At 37.2% G+C, this 18,716-nt stretch overlaps 1 protein-coding gene across 8 annotated transcripts in view; it reads left to right on the top strand.

Annotated features, from left to right (window-relative positions):
• CEP89 (centrosomal protein 89) overlaps positions 1-15,976 on the top strand; it is a 31,911-nt gene extending 15,935 nt beyond the window's left edge. For 3 of the 8 annotated variants that reach the window (XM_033517239.1, XM_015639808.3, XM_033517241.1), the window contains 5 exons: positions 554-721; positions 1,410-1,551; positions 2,827-2,916; positions 6,893-7,062; positions 12,994-15,976. In XM_033517239.1, coding sequence (XP_033373130.1) covers positions 554-721; positions 1,410-1,551; positions 2,827-2,916; positions 6,893-7,062; positions 12,994-13,213 — 790 coding nt within the window. In that variant the 3' untranslated portion in view covers positions 13,214-15,976. The other 5 variants (XM_015639809.3, XM_033517240.1, XR_001523711.3 and 2 more) reach the window with 5 other exon arrangements.
• Positions 15,977-18,716: the final 2,740 nt, after the last annotated feature.

Below are 18,716 nucleotides of genomic sequence, written 5' to 3'. Positions count from 1 at the left end.
GTATATAAAACATTCTCATTCTTGTGTTCCCATCTTTGGAACATGTCTAAAGAATCCTGAATTTCTGAACTAGAAGTTCTGAGTTTCTTCAGTTGTTACAACATGAAGGTTGCATGAAACAGCACAACTCAAAAGTGCTGCTGTGCAGCATAATCTGCAGAGTAATGTTTCTGTGAAGACATTCCATAAATTCCTATGTTTTCAAGCCTTTGGATAGTGCAGGTTCCTGTTTCATAGTACAGTGCCATCCTGAGAAACCCTCAGACGTATTTTGGCATTGAAAGTAATTTCTTTGAAAAATAGAAGCACTAAGGGATTACATCTGTACTGCATAGTATTATAATTTAAATAAAGTGCAGTCAGAAGGAATTACTTGAATAATTTAGTCATGATTTTGATTTGAGATTGTAATACCTCTCTGATGTCACTAGTGAACACTGAGCACTCTCTGCATCTTATTTCATAACTTCAACATGGGTATCTTCCTGTAACTTATCATTTTAGTGATGCTGATCTATACATGATAGCTGTTCTACACTGTTGGTTTTTGCAGCTCTTTACAACAGGAGCAGGAGAAAAAGCACTGTGAGGTGGAAGCTGCAATGGGAAAGATAGCATCACTGCAAACTGAAAACAAGAAATTGCTCGTAGAGAAAAATAACTTAATGGCTGACAAAAAGATCCTGGAAACTGAGATGCAAGTAACTGAAAAGACAAACAGGTATTATCACATTATCATTTTCTTGTACAGAAATACTTCTTTTTCTAAAAGCAACAGAAATATCTGTAAAAATATTATCTGACTTTGCATAATGTGTATTTTCTACCTACTGCAAAAAAACGTTTCCTAAACGTATCTTTGTCATGTCTTGAGGCCTGATTGTCAACCAGGTTTTGCTGACATTTGTATGCTCACTTTTCTGTGTCTATGTGCAAGTTAGGAATATATCTTTCATTTAGTAGTTGGCTATAGCAATTAATCATCAGGTGTGCTCATCTGACAATAAGATGAGTAGACAATACACTATTTGCAGTTAGATAACAATAAGAGTTAGTCTGCAGACCTTCTCATGCACCTGGCTGCTTAGAGATGAGTTCACAATAGTTTTAAAAGATAATATCTTTTAATATCTGTTCCATATCTTGAGAAATACAAGCACGTAGCCATTGCACAAACTGTTCTTTTGAACCATTGTTACTGTTGTTATTCAGATAACATATTGTAATGAAAAAACAGCCCCCAAAAATGGAACATGTTACTATTGGTACTGCAAATATTCTGAGCCAGTGCATTTTTAAGAGCATGTGTGATTGTTTGAGACTTGAACATGTTGATTTGCACATTTGATACAAGTTCTTTAAGGCCATTACTAATTCCCAATCCAAAGATTTTCCTTCTTCTTTTATAGACGATTAAAGAAGAAAATAGGTCTTCTGCAAGTACAGCTGGAGGAAGCAATGGAAAAAGAAGTCACAGCCCATCACTATCTAACAAACCTTATTGGGCTGGTGGAGAAGATAGCTAAGGAACGTGATCATCTTGTATTTTTGGTAATTACCTTTAAATAATTAATATGACTTAATTGATATTTCACACAGTTATCATGCTACTGGCACAAGTTACTATTAATCTGAATTATCAAAGAATAAAGCTGCAATTCCAGTTTAAGGATTTAGCTCTATTTAAGTGTACTTTAGCAAATAGGATAGGAGCAGTGAAATATTTTTTCTTAGAAGAGTAATTAAAAGCAACTACCCTTATTTCTGGAGGTAATATAATTAAACCTTAATTCATATGAGCATTAGGGTCTGCAATGGCACATATAAAAAAGATTTTTTTAATCTAGTTTTAGAAGTTGGTGTTGAGCTACCTGTATTTAAAAACAGCACACAATCATAAAATTTTAATATTTGGTTTTGAGTCTGAGGGTGGACAGTTATCCTTGAAGTGATCTGTATGGACCTTCTGCTGTGGATGCATATGCATATTATTGCTTTTGTTGGTTAGCAGTCATTTTGACAGGCTGATTGAGAGTTTTGGAACAACTTCTGTTTAGTGCAAGTGCCTGACTTGGAGCTTTCTGGGCTTTTTGTAAGCTCATTTTGTTTCTTTTACAAGATATTGGGCACAATTGTGATTTTTCCTCTTCATACTCTTGTCTTCAAATTGAATATGAAATAATTTCACAAAACTTTGTTAAAATAAAGCTTATTTTACTTGTTTGGGTAGTAGACAAAGGTTGTCATCAGCAGTGGATAAAAAGATAGAGCAGTTAATTACTAATTCTAGAAGAACAACTATGGTGACACAAATCTTGTCCACTACAAACTGGACTTCAGGACTGTGAAACTGGGCACAGTAAATGTCTCCTAGAAACTGGGGAAACTGATTCTTAGATCTCAATCTCTGGGATATCTACTTCCAAATATTAAGCATACCATATTAATATCCCTGCCTGAACCCCTACTAATTTCAAGGGCTTGTTTGAGAGCACATTGCTAAATGTGACCCAAAGGATGAATCTCATGCATAAAAATGGGATCCCTACATTTACATACATGTGTAGAAAAAGCCACAGAATTGGTTGGGTTTACAGTATGTTTCATTTCAGAATTATACTGCTTCACAGTATTCACAGTTGAATTGTCAGCTGACAAATTATTAATGAGCCATTACGAGAATAATTTCCAGGACTCTTTGTCCATGTTGGTTCTTCAGACTGTTGGAATTTCAAATGGAATTGCTGTGTCTCCCTCAGTGTATGCATTTTGTCTGCCCTGACAAACAGAATGTCACATGTAGCTTTGTATACTGCATGGTTCCAGGCCAGATGTTTGGAAAATGAGAATCATGGTGTTCTCAAGAAAATTATAGAAGGCAGCCTACGCTTAGGAAGATTGGAAGAAAAAGTTAAGGTAAGCAGTGTTTCTAAGCTGAATATCCATTGTGAAATGTTTTTAATGAGAAGAGTAGTTGATCTGTGTCAATGCTTTTATGAAAGACTTATGTATGGATTATCTTAAAAAGTTTTCAAAAAACAGAATAAATCATCATTATAATTCTCATTAGTGTCTTCTTTTGTTGTATTTGTGCATTGCATATCTGCAATGATCATCACATTTACAGCATTACCTGGAGAATTATGACTAATTGTAATACTCTTTAAAGATTATTTGTATTTCATTTTTTTGCTCTATATTGTAACCCAAGTATTCTGTCCTCTACTTTTTTGAGGTTGTACCACTCCTTCAGCTTGAAGTCCATTACAATTAGATCTGGAAGAGTGAAAAGCATTATCTCAAGTGTACAGTTGCCATCAAGTACTTTCTTGTGACTACAGGCTGAGAAACTCAGAGAATATTCAAATATCCAGCCTAGTTAGAGAATACATTATAAGTTATCTTTACAACTCTCTAAACAAATAAAAAGCACAGTATATAATTGCAATAGAATAATGAAATAAGTTTGAAACATTCATGTTTCAGCATCATTTGTGCTACCATGATTGTTTTTACTGTAATCTTAAAAAAAAGAAAGGAGATAGATACCTGATATATTGGTTTCTATATCTAGAAAGTAATGTGTAATAGTACATTCAAAAGCTGGTTTGTATTAAGTCATGTTTTTTCAGTTTATCCTAAAGTAGAGAGTTTCCATATTATACCTTGCCACTGCTATTTCTGCATCAAATGACACAAATGTGCACAAATATGTTAATGGAGACCATCTCCTTCTGCACTTTCATCGTAAGGATTGACACAGAAATTAGCAACAAAGAAAAGAAATGAAATTGTAAGTGTAAAGAGAGAGCAGTAAGCTGAAAAATAACTTGAATTTTTAAGGAACCCTTCATAAAATACATGAATGCACCAAACACTACTGTAAAAGATTTACCTAATTATACTTATACAGCCTTAAAATATTTTTAGCTTTTTTCACCATCATTCATGTCTAGCTCCTCTACTAAGACAGTGGCTTGTATTCTTGTTAAATGTGAATCTTCTGCAATCTGATAGATCTGTGAATGCTGTGAGGGATAGAGAAGAGGTTGTCATAAAATTAAGAAAATATATATATGTAGTGAATTTTAAGTGCAAAACCAAATAAATCTTTACCCACGCTTAATGGAAATTATAAAAAAGAGTGGATCTGGTGTTCTCATACATAGTTCTCCTTTTTAATTAACTCTTTTGGAGAAAGTAAATTAAGAAAATTCTATGGTTTTTGTTTTTCTTTGAGAAAAGGAAATCTTAAATTAAATCTTATTTTATCTTAAAATAAATCAAGATTTGGTAGATCTATGAATTAAGACAAAAATCTTTAAAGCTAAACAGGTTATTGATAAAATAAAACCCCAAACTATGTCCATAATTGTATACATTACTTTATGACATATTTTCAACTGTTTATTCCAAAGTTATATAGCAAATTAAAAGTGATTGTTTTTATAAATACCCATTTTTAGTTTGGGATTTGGCAGTTACTGTAAACAAATTTTATAAATTCATTCACTGTGCAAAACACTGTAGATGACCAGTACAACCACATGAAATTTAGAGAGTAATAGAGCAGTGTCAAATAAGTTGAATACAAAATAAATAATTTTTGTGCAGGAATTGTGTTAAGGAAGCAGAACTTACGTTGGCATTTTAGTTCTGAAAACATTTTTAAATTCATTTCTACTTTTATGTACTTATGCCAGATATTTTTTTCAGGCAGATTGAATAATGAAAAATATTAAAGCTTACTTAAAAACTGTTCATCAGTTGGCCTCCTCAGCACCTGCATCCATGATCATTCCTTATCCTGCTTACTGTGTACATGGGATGCCATGACCTTGGGCATACCCTATCCAGCCCTAGAGGAAAATATTATGACTTCCAGCTATATGTTAACATCTTCTTCCTGGAATCTATCATCTACACCAGTCTGTTTGCTACCTGCTTCACTTCAGAGAACAGTAATAGGTTATCTTGAACAATTCAAAGGTAGCAGCCTGCTGTGAGAGACCTGTAAGTGCCAGCAGCTGCAGGTGTCAGTGTGCCCAGAACCATCCCAGCCTGCCCAGGCTGCATTTTACACAGACTTAATTATAATCCATCCATAGAGGCAAGGTCAGAACTCATACCTGGTTTCAGACTGTAATCATATGGCAAAAAAGGTGCACTTCTGTCCTCTGATTTTGCAGCCGTTCTGCACATGGGACTCAGGTTCAGTTGGCAAAGGTAGAGCTGGAGTGCAGAGCCAACAGAGGCAGCTGTGGGGTATGGAGGAGCCAGAGGCCTGAAGCATCTCAGGCAGCTTAAAACACAAACCTCAGCTTAAAACACAGACCAGCCTGTAGCTGGATGCTCAGTGACCACATGATGGGAAACAGGGTTTCACCAACACTACAATTCACCAGCCTTTTCTGTGATAAAACTGAGAGAGGAAGTTTTCTCTTGTTTGAAATGATTACAGGCATCTAACCTACAGAGGGCATTTCAGGTCCCCCACCCAGGCTGGACCTGACACGTGCTGGAGCTTTTACTGACAGAGGGGAAGGTTCAGCTGTTTCTCTATACTCTGCACTTCCTCCAGGCTGGCTGAGTAACCTTCTGTTCAGAAGGAACTTGTTTACTTTTAGCCTTCTGTAACATTACTCTGCATTTTGAAGACTTCTCTGGGAATCTAAAAAATTGAGTGATGTTACTGGTTAACTTGCAAGCTTCTTATTCTATTAGAATAGTCAGGGAAAAGTTAGGATAAAAACCCTATGTAAGTCAGCCTTAAATAGTGAATTTTTAATATTCTTGGTAAATATTATCTGTTATTATCCTATTACCTCTAGAAAACTAAACTTTACAATGATACATTTTGCAAGAGCTGAAAAGGAAACTGTGGAAAGGATTATGTAGCCTTATATACAGCACATCTAAAAATGCCTTTTTAAAAATTCCTCCAAAAGGCAAACTCAAATCTTTCTCTCCTGATTCAGATGAAGATAAAACCTTAGTGATTAGCACCTGAGCTAAAACTTTCTATTAGCAAGACATAAATAGCAGTATTTTCAAAGCTTCATTAAATTAGTTGACAGTTTTATTAAAGGTGTTTTCATCCCAAAACTCTGTTCTGTAGCCTGTAGGAAACATCACAGTACACAGAGAATATAACAGTTTTAGCATTCTATTTGTAATCAGTAGAAAATAAGTTAATATTGGATTTTGGTATTGTCAAGAGCAGCAGCATCTAGAAATGTGTGACAGACAATACACAAACCAGTTTTCAGTTCCTTGTGTGCTTATGCAATTTAATGGGGATGTTATTTCAGAAAGCAAAGTTACTTTGTACAAAATCATTTCTTACTTTTGAGATGAGACCAGTCATTAGTTTCCATTTAGTAATTATAGCCACAATCAAAAAATCATGTGTGCTTCACTGAACAAGAGGACTGTTACATGAAGCAGCAAGCAAAGCTATTCTTTTCTTCCTCTTGTATTAAGATTAAACAACTAACAAAACAGAAACACTTTTTCATGGTATGTGCTGATAAGTATGACTGTTCAGCAACTGGTAAGCAACATGTGCTGTAAAATGTAGCTTTGTATATTGGAAAACAAATTTTTTTTTGCAAGTAATTGTGTTCAATAAAACAAACATACAGTATGGTATTCATTATACACATTAGGTTTATATGCAGAACAAAATGAAGTGTAATATCTCCAAATTATCAAATAGGTTAAAAATATCCCTTAATGCAACCTACGTGACATAATTGAGCAAGGCAGCATTGATGTAAAGATTCAACTGAAAATCAGTATCTCTAACAGTTTCTTTTGTTGGTAATGACTTGTCCTTAGTCCCTCTTTCTCCTATAATCCCACTTCTTTCTATTAATTTTAACCCTTATAGGTATATAAAAAGAAAGCAGCTGGGAAGCTTGGAGATATCAGTCTCAAGATGACTGAGCAGGAGAAAGAATTTGAAAGGAAAACTGCTCAGTATGAGCAAGAAAAGAAGCACCTGCAGCGTCTGCTGCAAGATAAACAAGAAACCCTCAATGAAGTGCTGGAGCAAAACAGGTGAGTGGGGCACAGGCAGGAGCAATCCAAGTAGGAACTATAGGTAAAGGGACAAGGGAAAGCACCTAGAGAAAGCCACCAGCACTCACTTTCCAGCAGAGTCTCCTGTGGTATGTTCTGGGTCACTTTTCTCACTTGTTTTAGCTGTGCTGAAAATGCTGAAACCCTGCTCGTGATGCCCAGCTCCTGGAAACATCTTTGGAAGGAGGAATTGTTTCTATATGGCCTCTGCTGTACTTAAGACTTGTTAAGAAGGGTATCAGTCTGAGAAGGGTATCAATCTGAGCAAATCTTTGAGAATTTGAAAGGATTCTATAAATCAATATATATTTATCTTAATAATTTATAATTAATTTAAAATTAATTAATAATTTATCTTAATAGCACCTTCTGCTAAAGGTTGAACACTTACCCATTCACACCCCTCAACAGTTTTCAGCAGGAAGGGAATGGAATGAGTACACCAAAGACCTGTTTGCTTTCAAATCTGTCTTACTGATGTAATAATAAGTGACTTAGATTGGCTATGTGCAAAATAAAGAGAAGAAAATTAACAGATTTGTAGAAGATTAGGACTGAAGTGTTGAGATATCCTTTACATATAGAGTCCTTTGAAGGTATTTTTTCCCTCTGATAGTGGAAAGCTTCACAGCATGTTCACATTATCAGCATAAAAGAAAAACTGTTTACAACAGAAAAGAAGTAATAAGCACTCATTTCTCAAATCATCAGTGCCATTGTGAAATAATAGATTTAAATAGATTTTAACAGACAATAGAAAAACAGGGCTTGGTTTCATCTACTTTATATCAGCACACTCCCTCTCAGTTACTTTATACAGTGCAATTAAACAGGTGTAAGTAGCAGAGTTGAACAATGAACATTCCATTAGTCTCTGAAATTTGCATTAAAAACCAGATTGAACTGATACACATTTCTCTGGAAATAGTTATTTAGAATTTTTAACTAATTAAATGACTTTCATATCTCTTTATATCATGTTACAATTTTTTACTGTAGAGAACAGCATTAATATGGAACATCCAAAATTTACCCTTCTAGCCCCAAAGCAGGAAAATTCAATGATGTAACACAGATGTGTAAAATAATCAATTATACTTTCCATACAGTATACTAAATCACTTTTACCTTTTCAGTCTAAATTAATTAATTTTTTCTTCAGTAAATACACTCACAATTAATACTTGCAGCTACCTTTTAAGAAACAAGATCTGAAGCTGAAATTGCACACTGTAGTCCATTTAACTGTATGATGATGAAGAAAAGTGGTTTATGGGAACAAGCCCAAGATGAACCCCATCAAGATGTCTTTCATTTCTGTAGTTTCCAACATTATTGAACAGTATAACAAGTGACTGCTTTTCTCTGGTGGTACTTAAGTCTTAATAGTGATTATTAGAATATAATATAATGAACACAACTCTAAAAGTAAAGAAGAATTTTTATGGTCATCTTCGAAGCAGTATTTTGGTTATCCTCATGATTCACTATTTTCCTTTGGTTACTGTATTAACAAATGTAGATTAAAATAAATAAAAAGTTACTGAGAAGTCAGCTGAATTCTACACCTATATAAGAAATAATTAATTTTTATGCTTATGAAACAAAATCAATAAAACCAACTAACACCATGGCTGATACTGTTCATATGACCAAGTTACTTCATGTTCCATTATTCTTCTCAAGTACTGCAATATAATGTAGTTTGCCAAGGTAATCCAAATATGTATCTACTCTATTATGCCTATCAGCCAGAAATAAAACATGTATTTTGGTCAGCTTTGAGTACTTCTAATTTTACAAGGCTTATTATTTTCTCTCTCCCTTCACTCCACATAGTCACAGGAGTAAGGAAGGGAAAATTATTTGTAGTTCGGATGTTGCTCATCATCTGTAGCTTGGCAACCAAAGTTGCTAATGCTAGAAGAGTACCAAACATTTAGATTTATTGTGACTAGCTGTGTTTACAGAGTAGATTTTAGTCCAGAATACTGTCCAGCTGATAATGTTTCTGTACAAAATGCCTACACAGACATTAAGATAAGTGCATACAATAAATATTTATTCTCTAATTTCTAATTTTTTCTCTAATTTCACTCTTAAATAATGAAAATCAGAGTCGTATGCCACATTTTAAGCAGAAAAGACACTTTAAAAATCTAGCTGAAGGTATGATGAATCACTGTGAGCAGGTGAAGACAGAAATCTGTTACATATTATTTCTTTTGCTCTTGCATTTAGTTTAATAATAAGGAGTTAGGAAGTCGGGGAAAGTGTGACTTAACTACCACCATGAAATTCTTTATCATAAAAGCATACTGCACCTAGTGTTGCTGTTAAGTTTTCTTGTAAAGCAAAGGAAAATCCCACTTGAGATGTGGAAAGAGCAGTGTTCTTGCCGTGAGACCCTGCAGAGATAAGTGTTATCCGGAGTGGTGGCAGGGCACAGCACACTGCACAGCCCGTGTGCGCCGAGGCAGAGTTGCTGCAGGCTCAGCATGCTCAAAGTAATGCATGTGACAAAGAGATGGATTCATGTGCTTTTCTCTCATTCTGGTTATAACAAGTCTACATCCAAACTAGCATGGGCTTTCATCAAACGTAGCAGAGATGACCTGCCCTTGAAATTTCCTCCTCTCCTGCATTCTTTCACTTCTCAACAAAAATCAGGAGTTCCACTACTTACCCATTGCATCCAAGGGATGAGAATTTTTCTACTTGGATTTCAAAAAAGAAACAGATATAAATACAGTTGTACTTTGGATAAGTAAAAGCTTTTGAAGCTTTTAAACATACACAGATTTCCCTTCCTGGAAGCTGCTCTGTAGAGCCTTCCCAGCAATTACAGCCTTTGTATTATAACACTTCATTCTTCAGGCAGCTGATAATGACATTATTAGTCACTGAGTAATCTTGAGAGATACCAATATCATATACATTTCCTTAAATAAGAGATTTGAGATATAAACAAAGTTCATTATGTGATCCTAGAGTAAACAGGTTTATAAATGTTTCCAGTCTAATTTGACAGGACACTTACCTTTATGAGTTTTCTAGGTCAGAGTTTATTTCGCAAGACTTCTGCAGAGAAACAGAACCTCAAGGTAGTTACAGCTGCTGTGCTTTGGATGCAGAATGTAAGTCTGAAAGTGCATTAAACTGTCCTTGGAAGAACTTGAAAAGCTTCAAGCTCAAAGCTTGAAAAGCTTTGCAATTGTGCATAGGCAAGGGGGAGGAGCTGTTTTACCTGAGGTGACATACGAAATTATAACCATAATAAAAACTGTTGATCTTTGTGATAAGGAATATTTAAATAAACTGCTACAGGATAGATGAAAATGAATTCTTGAGCCAGCCCAAATAAGATTCTGAGATTAAGGCTGAATGAATTTAGTTCAATGAGGGCAGAAATCTGTCTTTTTTAAAGAAGAATCTGCTTTCAGAACCTACTTCTAATAATTTTTTCATCTTCAAACATTAGTGAGGCACTGGGATTTTGCTAACTCTCAACAAGTTATAAAATCTTATGTTTTGGCTAGGTATTAATAACAGCCTACATTAATAAGAAATTAATTTAATGCCTTTTGTCTAAAGACATCTGGAAACAGCACATGTATCTAAACTGAGCATGTATCTACTTTTAAATACCAAATGGCAAAGACTTGTGTTTTAAGAGGCAAACCAGCTGTACAGGCAAGGAAATTTTGGTGTTGGGAAAAACGTACAGAGCATCAGCAGCTGCAGTAGCCAAGCTGCTCTGTAATTCAAATTACAGAGGGAGGTTGTGATTAGCAAAAGACACCCTCTTCCCAACCCATTCTGCTGAATGCATTTTTAAATTTCAATCAGGTCAGAACAACAAACAACATCCCCATGTGTAGCTACACTTGGGATGTTACCTCTTCTTCAGATGCTCACCTGGAAAACAGCTGGACTATGGAACAGTGCCTTGTGCCACACTGCAAAGCCTTACACAGCGTGCTGTGTGTGCAGCAGGGGCAGCTGCACTGCCCTTTCCTGACAGCAGTGTTCTCTGACTGCTCATTGCAAAGCCAAGTCAGCACTCTCTGCATCTCAGCTCTGCTTAAAAATCACTCCTCCAAGAAGAGTTGAGGTAAACCTCTAAAGACATGTATTTTCTTGCTGCTGAAGTAGTTTTAACCATGAATACACTTTTAAACTAACTCTTTGAACTAATTTTTTTTTTTCTAAAATCAATGTAGTTGCCTTTAAACTGAACATATGGACTGAAAATGGCAATCCCATTTGTCAGGCATACTGACAGCACTAAACTATAATTTAGAACTTGCTGATCTTTAGTTTCATAGTTGTACTTCAAATATTCTATGCCTCAGACTCATGCAAGCATTAACAGTGAAATGAACTAAAAAAGCCAGAGAAGTCTTGATTTCAGAAATTAGCAGATTAAATAAACCCTGGGTAATGATCTGTACTACAATAATGATAAACCAGATTAAGCTTTCCAGTATTAATTGTCAAACATAAGAGTGCTGTGCACAGTGCTTGAAGACTGGTATTGGACACAAGGGACAACAGAGAACCAGGGGTGTGTCCTTATCAAGATATACAAGTTCACTTAAAAACAAGGTGCTGAAAATGTTCCAAGATCACAATACAGAGGTCAACCAATGAGTGAAACTGAGGACTGCCAGTTGGGGAATTCAGTCATGGGATGTGTATGTCTCACATCTCCCTCAAATGTAGGATGAGCATAATGGTAAATGCCATTGTGTAAAACATTTTGAAGCATATTCTGAGCACTGGTAGTATTAGACAATCTTATCCCATCTCAAGGAGAAATGAGAACAAAGTCATCTACAGTTTTGGTGTTTCAAAAATGAGAGATTGCTACTTAATGGCTTTTTAGTGACTTGGCAGAATTGGAAAGGTCCAACTCATTACCTGTGGCTGCTCATGTTCTTGGGCAGCCTTGAACCATTAGCCAACTGTACTGCTTTCACTGCCACCTTTTGCTTTAATTCCATTCTCAATGGTTACTGATGTTCTCCACCAGAAAAGTTCATTCCAAGCAATATGTACAGGAATAATCTTAAGCCCTTCTCTGTAAGGCTTTTTTTTATCTTCTATCTATATATCCAGTCATAAGGCGAAACACAAATTGGGCTGGTACTATGTCTGGGCCACTTCTCATCACTTCATTCTCAGTGTTCTCAACCACAAAGGATTCTGTAAGATGTACTGATTCTATATTTTCTGGTGTAGACTGTGGAATTTAATCTCATTTATGTTCTGCATTGATTTGTTTCTCATTTTTAGAGCCTGGTATTGGGGACAGTTTGTGTAGAAGGCTAGCTCTATTCAGTGCTTCATGCAGTGCCCTCAAGGGCACTCCATTAGTCTATAGTATTAAAATATGTGTGCTCATTTTCCATGCAACAGCTATGCTTTCCACATCAATTGACCTTAATTTCCCTATTTTGTATTTTGACATACACTAGGAGTCAAAGGAAACCCAAGCTCTTGGGCTTTGTTTGCCTCCTAAGTTTATACCATTTTTGTTTGGCTCTCACAGCTGAGCACTGACACTGCTCAGACCCTTTGGGCTCTGCAGGGAGCAGAGCTGTTTTCACCAGGGAGTCAGTGCAGAGTGGCAATCACAATGTTTGGGGCTCACATGCTCTGTGTGCAGATTAATCCAGCTTGTTACATGGATCCAATAATGGCTGGTTCTACATGGGTAATTTTCTGGTCATATCCTATTTAGCATTACATTTAATGAGCTTTTTAAAAGCAAAATATGAATGAATTTCAATCAGATAATTTCAAGCACCTAAATACAGGCTGTTTCTAATTTGCTTATCCGTATACTGTAATTCTGTACTGCTGAAACATTGTTAAAGTTAGGATTTCTCTTCATTTTTTTCCTAGGAAAACAGAAGGGGAACTTGAAATCATGTGGGAATCCACAGCCAAAGAAAACAGGAGAATGAGAGAACTCTTACATAAATCCCTGAGGAAGAACAACATGTGGAGTGCTGTCACAGTTCATGAACCACACTCTCAGAAGGACCTAGTTTATGATTTTAGCTATTGTGATGTGAAAACTTCATCACCTACTAAAAATGAAATTCAGCAAGAATGTCAGTGATACGAATCTGCACCTCATCCAAGAAAGAGAACTTGGTGCCTGAATTTGACTTTTTCAGCAACACAAGGTGTAATGGAATGTTTACTGTCTTCAATATTACAGTATTTTTAAGGTCATCAGAATTACAACAGCATATTCTCTGCTTGTACTGTGAATAGTGTAAATCTAGCCTAAAATATTACATTGCTATTTGAAGAAAAGGCTGCTCCTTCTTAAGACAAAATGTGATACAGCTTTAACATGTAGACAAGTAACAATTAACAGGATAAGCAGCTGGTAAGCTTGGTGTTCAGCACAGACAGACACCATGCCACGAAACAAGTGAACAGCAAGACAGTGCTTGCTAAAACTAAAAGGACAAGTTTCAGTAAATTTTCCCCTAAAACACCAGATGAAGCATGATCCAAGCTGAAAAAAAAGCATGACTTACACTTCATCTCATGAGGAAGCATCTTGAGTTCCTAAGATGCAAGGCTGTGGTTATACTAGATTGTGTGCCAAAAATCTTGTCATCTCAAGGGCAGGTAAGAATTTGCTTGTGAAGCAGACAAGACTGAAACATCCTCATGACAACAGCTGGTGCCTGAGTGCACAACTGTCCACTGTGTAGATTGTCAGCATCCCTGGAGGTGTTGGGAAGCTCCTGCCATGGGTTTGCCAAGGGTGCGAGCTGCCAGCACAGGATGCAGCTCTCCTCCTGTTTTGTAAATCATGCTTCAGATTCAGTGGCTTCAAAAGCCACCCCAAAGTATTCTCTGAAGCAGTGCTTATTGTGTATGCCTTTAGATTATTGACATGCATTTGTCTTAGCTTTCAGATTTGTTCATTTTTCACAATACTGCACATTAACATTATACTAGTATGTATTACTATGATGTGATTTTATTTTGGATTTACATATAACTTGCTGGATCAGCTTTTTGGTTTTGCTTCGTTTTCATCACAAAATGTAAATGGTACCAGGAAACTGTAACAATACAAAAAACATGTAATTATCATAGTTTTGTAGTATTAGAAGTAATAAATAATTTCATTTGCTTTGATCAAAGTTAACAAAAAGAGCAGAAAACCAAATTAAAATATTAAAAGAAATACATAATGTTTGTGTCCAGAAAAGTTCCTGCAGCATTTTCCTTCAGGGTAAGGCCAGCAGAATGGCTTTATTCAGGAGAGGGTGGGGACAGCACTTCCAATCACACCCATGATGTTCAGGGACAGGTGCAAAAAGGTACAGCTTTCAAAGCCACGTTCTGCAGTACAGTGCAAAGTTAAAAAATCTACAGACTAAGCACTAGCAGAATCTCAGTGCACTCAGGTATTACCCTGATGATAGGAAACCACCAAAGTAGCTGAGCAAGTGAGATTTTAGGATGTACTTGAATTACTTCCCTTTAATAAGAATGAAACTCAACAATCTTACCAGTACATCAAGATACAACTTCAGCTAATCAGAGTCTTTATGACACTGATTAACAGAACTACTCTCTTAACAGCACACTAGCTTTTGGTCTCTGCCCAGAGACTTAACAAGAGCTACACCTTTGAATCCTTTCATTCTCCTGGCTTTTTCAACTTGATTATTTTAGCATTCCATGCCTCAACATATAACACTATTTTTAAGCAGAGCCTTAAATAACTTCATTAATATGTGAAATTGTCATGGAGGTGGTCCATCTCTAAACCAGTCCTGTCCCATATCTTCCTTGAATTTGAAAAAAAAACTAATTTGAAATGTCAGGTCTGAAATACCCCTTCAGGTAAGTTAGGCATACACACTCCTCTCATTTCCACACAAACTCAGATCTGCAGCTGTGCAGACTCTGGCAGAGCATCGAGCATGGCTATACCCAGAGCTTTCCAAGTTTTTAAAGGCAGGTTTGGAAAATAAAGCCTTTCATGTCCTATTTTTTAATATAAGCATCTCTGAAAATGCAAATACAATCTCAGAACTGATTTAATATTTTGAATATTATCCTCATCTGGTTTAATTGCCCTTTTGAATATGTTTTAAGAGTTTGTAAAAATAAGCAGCTTCACAAGAAAAGTTTTTGTATTGGTAATTCCTTAGAAACAGAAGCAAGATTTTCAGAACTCTAAATACTGGCTTAACTGTTCCTCCACTGAAGTGACCTGGGAATGTCTCAGAACTGTACTTTTGCCACACCTGCTGCCCAATTTCATGGCTCTGGTTTTAGAGTAGGTTTTAATACGTGGTTCAAAGGGCAGCACCTTGACAGTGACACTCCTAAGGCTTTGTTCCAAAATGCTACTCTTGCTTTGCCATTTGCCTATCATTAAAATCTGATGTTAAACTTTAAATGACCTAACATTTAATCAAATCCCTGGGTGATTCTCCATACTCAGTTTCCACAGGAAGAAAAATGAGAAAAAGTTATGTCCCAAGGATGAAAAAGTTCTTTTGTGGCTCAGGAACACTTTTTTGGCATAACAAAAATCCTGTTATAGATTAAATACATATGAGTGTATTTTAAATATATATGAACCCATTTGACATACTTGGACAGTAAAATACTGGAATTTCTTCAGATCAGCAAAAGTAAACACATTTGCAAGTGTGCCAAGTGTTGTACAAATAGAATTGATGATTAGACAGGTGCTTCTCTCCAGTTCCTTCTGACAGGAAAGAAGCTGATTCTTTTGTTACAGCTGAATTGGTTTTCCTGTAAAACTCTTTCAGATGAAATATAAATCTTATGCTTTGTATGTGTTTCATCTTGCATTAAACCACTTGGTTTTAGTATATTTCTGTGTACAGAAAGCACACAATATAATGCTGATTGCTGACCATTGATTTTATGACTAAAAAAAACATTAAATACTACCATTACACATATAAACATCCTTTTGAAAGAAAGAAAATGTTTTTCATTAAAACATCCAACATTTAAACATAAAGGAAAAAAAAAACCAAACCAAAACAACAGAAAAGTCCTGCTAAAATTACTAACAGAGTTGATTATTTTAAGAACTAAATTGCCTCGCAGGCAATACCACTGCCTAATCAAATCAAAATACAATATCTCAAAAGCTAGCTAGAAGGAAGAACTTAGATGATGTATCTCCATCACTTCTGCACTTAAGAAATAGTTAAAAATAAAAAGAAAATAACCTTTTAGCACTGAAAGAGAAAGAAAAGCCAGTAGAAACCAATCCAAAAACATTTTGCATGTTTTGGCAGTTCAATCTTTTCAGCTTCAGAACACCAAAAACTGAGGATAATTCTAGGAGGTGCAGTTAAGGAGATTTTAACAGCATTATGTCATAACCAAATGTCACAATGAATAGTATTTCTGAAACTCATTTACTTTATCATAACTTAAATAAAATAGCTTAAATAAAGGCAGACAGGTCTGAAGACAAATATGCATTTCATCATAGTGTGAAACTCTAGAGTGATCAGCAGTTCTTGGTAGAGCCACCAAGGATTTGTGAGAAGTGATGAGACAAGACAGTATCACACTTTAATTGCAAGTATTACACTTGCTGGTTTTGCACAGCCTGGTTTTTGGTAGCAGGGGGGCCACAGAAGAGGCTGCTGTGAGAAGCTGCTGGGAGCTTCCACCGTGTCCAGCAGAGCCAGTCCCTGATGGCTCTGAGGATGGACATGCCTCTGGCCAAGGCTGGGCCAGTCAGAGATGATGGTAACGCCTCTCTGAAAACATATTTAAGAAGAAAATCAAAACAAAGTGGGGGCATAGCTTAAACTCCATCTAGAGAAGAGCAGGGTGAGAACATGTGAAAGGATCAGCTCTGCAGACACCAAGGTCAGTGCAGAAGGAAGGGCAGGAGGTGCTCCAGGCACCAGAGCCAAGCTCTGCAGCCTGTGGTGACCCATGGTGAGGCAGCTGTGCCCCTGCAGCCCCTGGGGATCCACAGGGATACAGAGATCTACCCACAGCCCCTGGGGATCCACAGGGATGCAGAGATCTACCCACAGCCCCTGGGGATCCACGGGGATGCAGAGATCCACCCACAGCCCCTGGGGATCCACAGGGATGCAGAGATCCACGCACAGCTCCTGGGGATTCACAGTGTCAAAGGCCTTGCTGAAGTGCAGGTACACAACACCCACAGCCTTTCCCGCATCCACTGGTGAGTCACCTGGTCATAAAAGGAGATCAGGTTGGTCAAACATGACCTGTCCCTCCTAAACCCATGCTGGCTGGGTCTGATACCATGGCCATCCTGTAAGTGATGACACTCAGTATAAACTGCTCCATTATCTTACCAGGTACTGAGGTCAGGCTGACTGGCCTATAATCACCAGGATTCTCCTTCCCACCCTTTTTGAGAATGGGTGTCACATTGGCCAGCTTCCAGTCATCTGGAACCTCAGCAGTGAGCCAGGACTGTTGGTAAATGAAGGAGAGAGGCTTTAAAACTCCCCTGCCAGCTCCCTCATCACCCTGGCTGGATCCCATCTGTCCCATAGATTTATGAACATCCAAGTGGCTCAGCAGTTCTCTGACTGCCTCCTCCTGGATAACAGGGGGACCATTCTGCTCTCTGACACCATCTACCCAGGAGGAGAGCTGTCCTGAGGATAAGCCACTTTCCATTAAAGACTGAGGCAAAGAAGGTGTTAAGCACTTTCACCTTCTCCTCACCTGCAGTTATTAAGTTCCTCATCCAATAAGAAGCAAAGGTTGGTCTTACCCTTCCTTTTACCATTATATTTACAATATATTTGTAAAAACATTTTTTATTATCCTTTGAAGTTCCTTCAAAACCTTGTTGCCCATCCAGGCTGGCCTTGTCAGCTCATTTTTTGTCACACAGGGCCAGTCTATTCCTGTGCCCTCAAGATCTCTGTTTTGAAGCACGCTCATCTTTTCTGGACTCCTTTGTTTTTAAGGGCTACTTCCCAAGGAACTCTTTGAATAAGTCTCCTAAATAGGCCAGATTCTGCCCTCTGGAAGTCCAATGTAGAAGAATTGATGTTCCTCCTGATTTCACCAAATATTGACAATTCTATAGTTCCATGATCACTGTGCCCCAAGCAGCCTCCAACCACCACATTTGCCACCAGCCCATCTCTATTTGCAAACAACAGGTCTAACATAATCCCTCCCCTGGTGGGCTTACTCACCAGCTGCGACAAAAAGTTGTCCTCCACACACTCTAAAAACTTCCTGGACTGCCTCTTTCCTGCTGTATTAAGTTACCAGCAGATGTGTGGTAGATTGAAGTCACAAGAACAAGGGCTGGTGATCCTGAAACATTCTCCAGCTCCTAGAAAAAGTTGTCCACCTCTTCTTCCTGGTCAGGTGGATGGTAACAGACTCCCAGTAGGATGCCAGCCTTGTGGGGCTTCCCTTTAATTCTTACCCACAGGCATTCAACTTCATTGTCATTAGTTTCAATACCTATGGCATCAAAAGCCTCCCTGATATAAAGGGCCACTCCTTTCTTCTCCCTTTCCTGTCTCTTCTGAAGAGCTTGTAGCCGCCCAGTGCAGCACTCAGCTATCTGAGTCGTCCCC

This window comes from Parus major, chromosome 11 (genome assembly GCF_001522545.3).
Source record: "Parus major isolate Abel chromosome 11, Parus_major1.1, whole genome shotgun sequence".
NCBI classification, from domain to species: Eukaryota; Metazoa; Chordata; class Aves; order Passeriformes; family Paridae; genus Parus; species Parus major.
The sequence above is the reverse complement of the archived record's forward strand: the minus strand, read 5'-3'. Positions and strand labels throughout refer to the sequence as shown.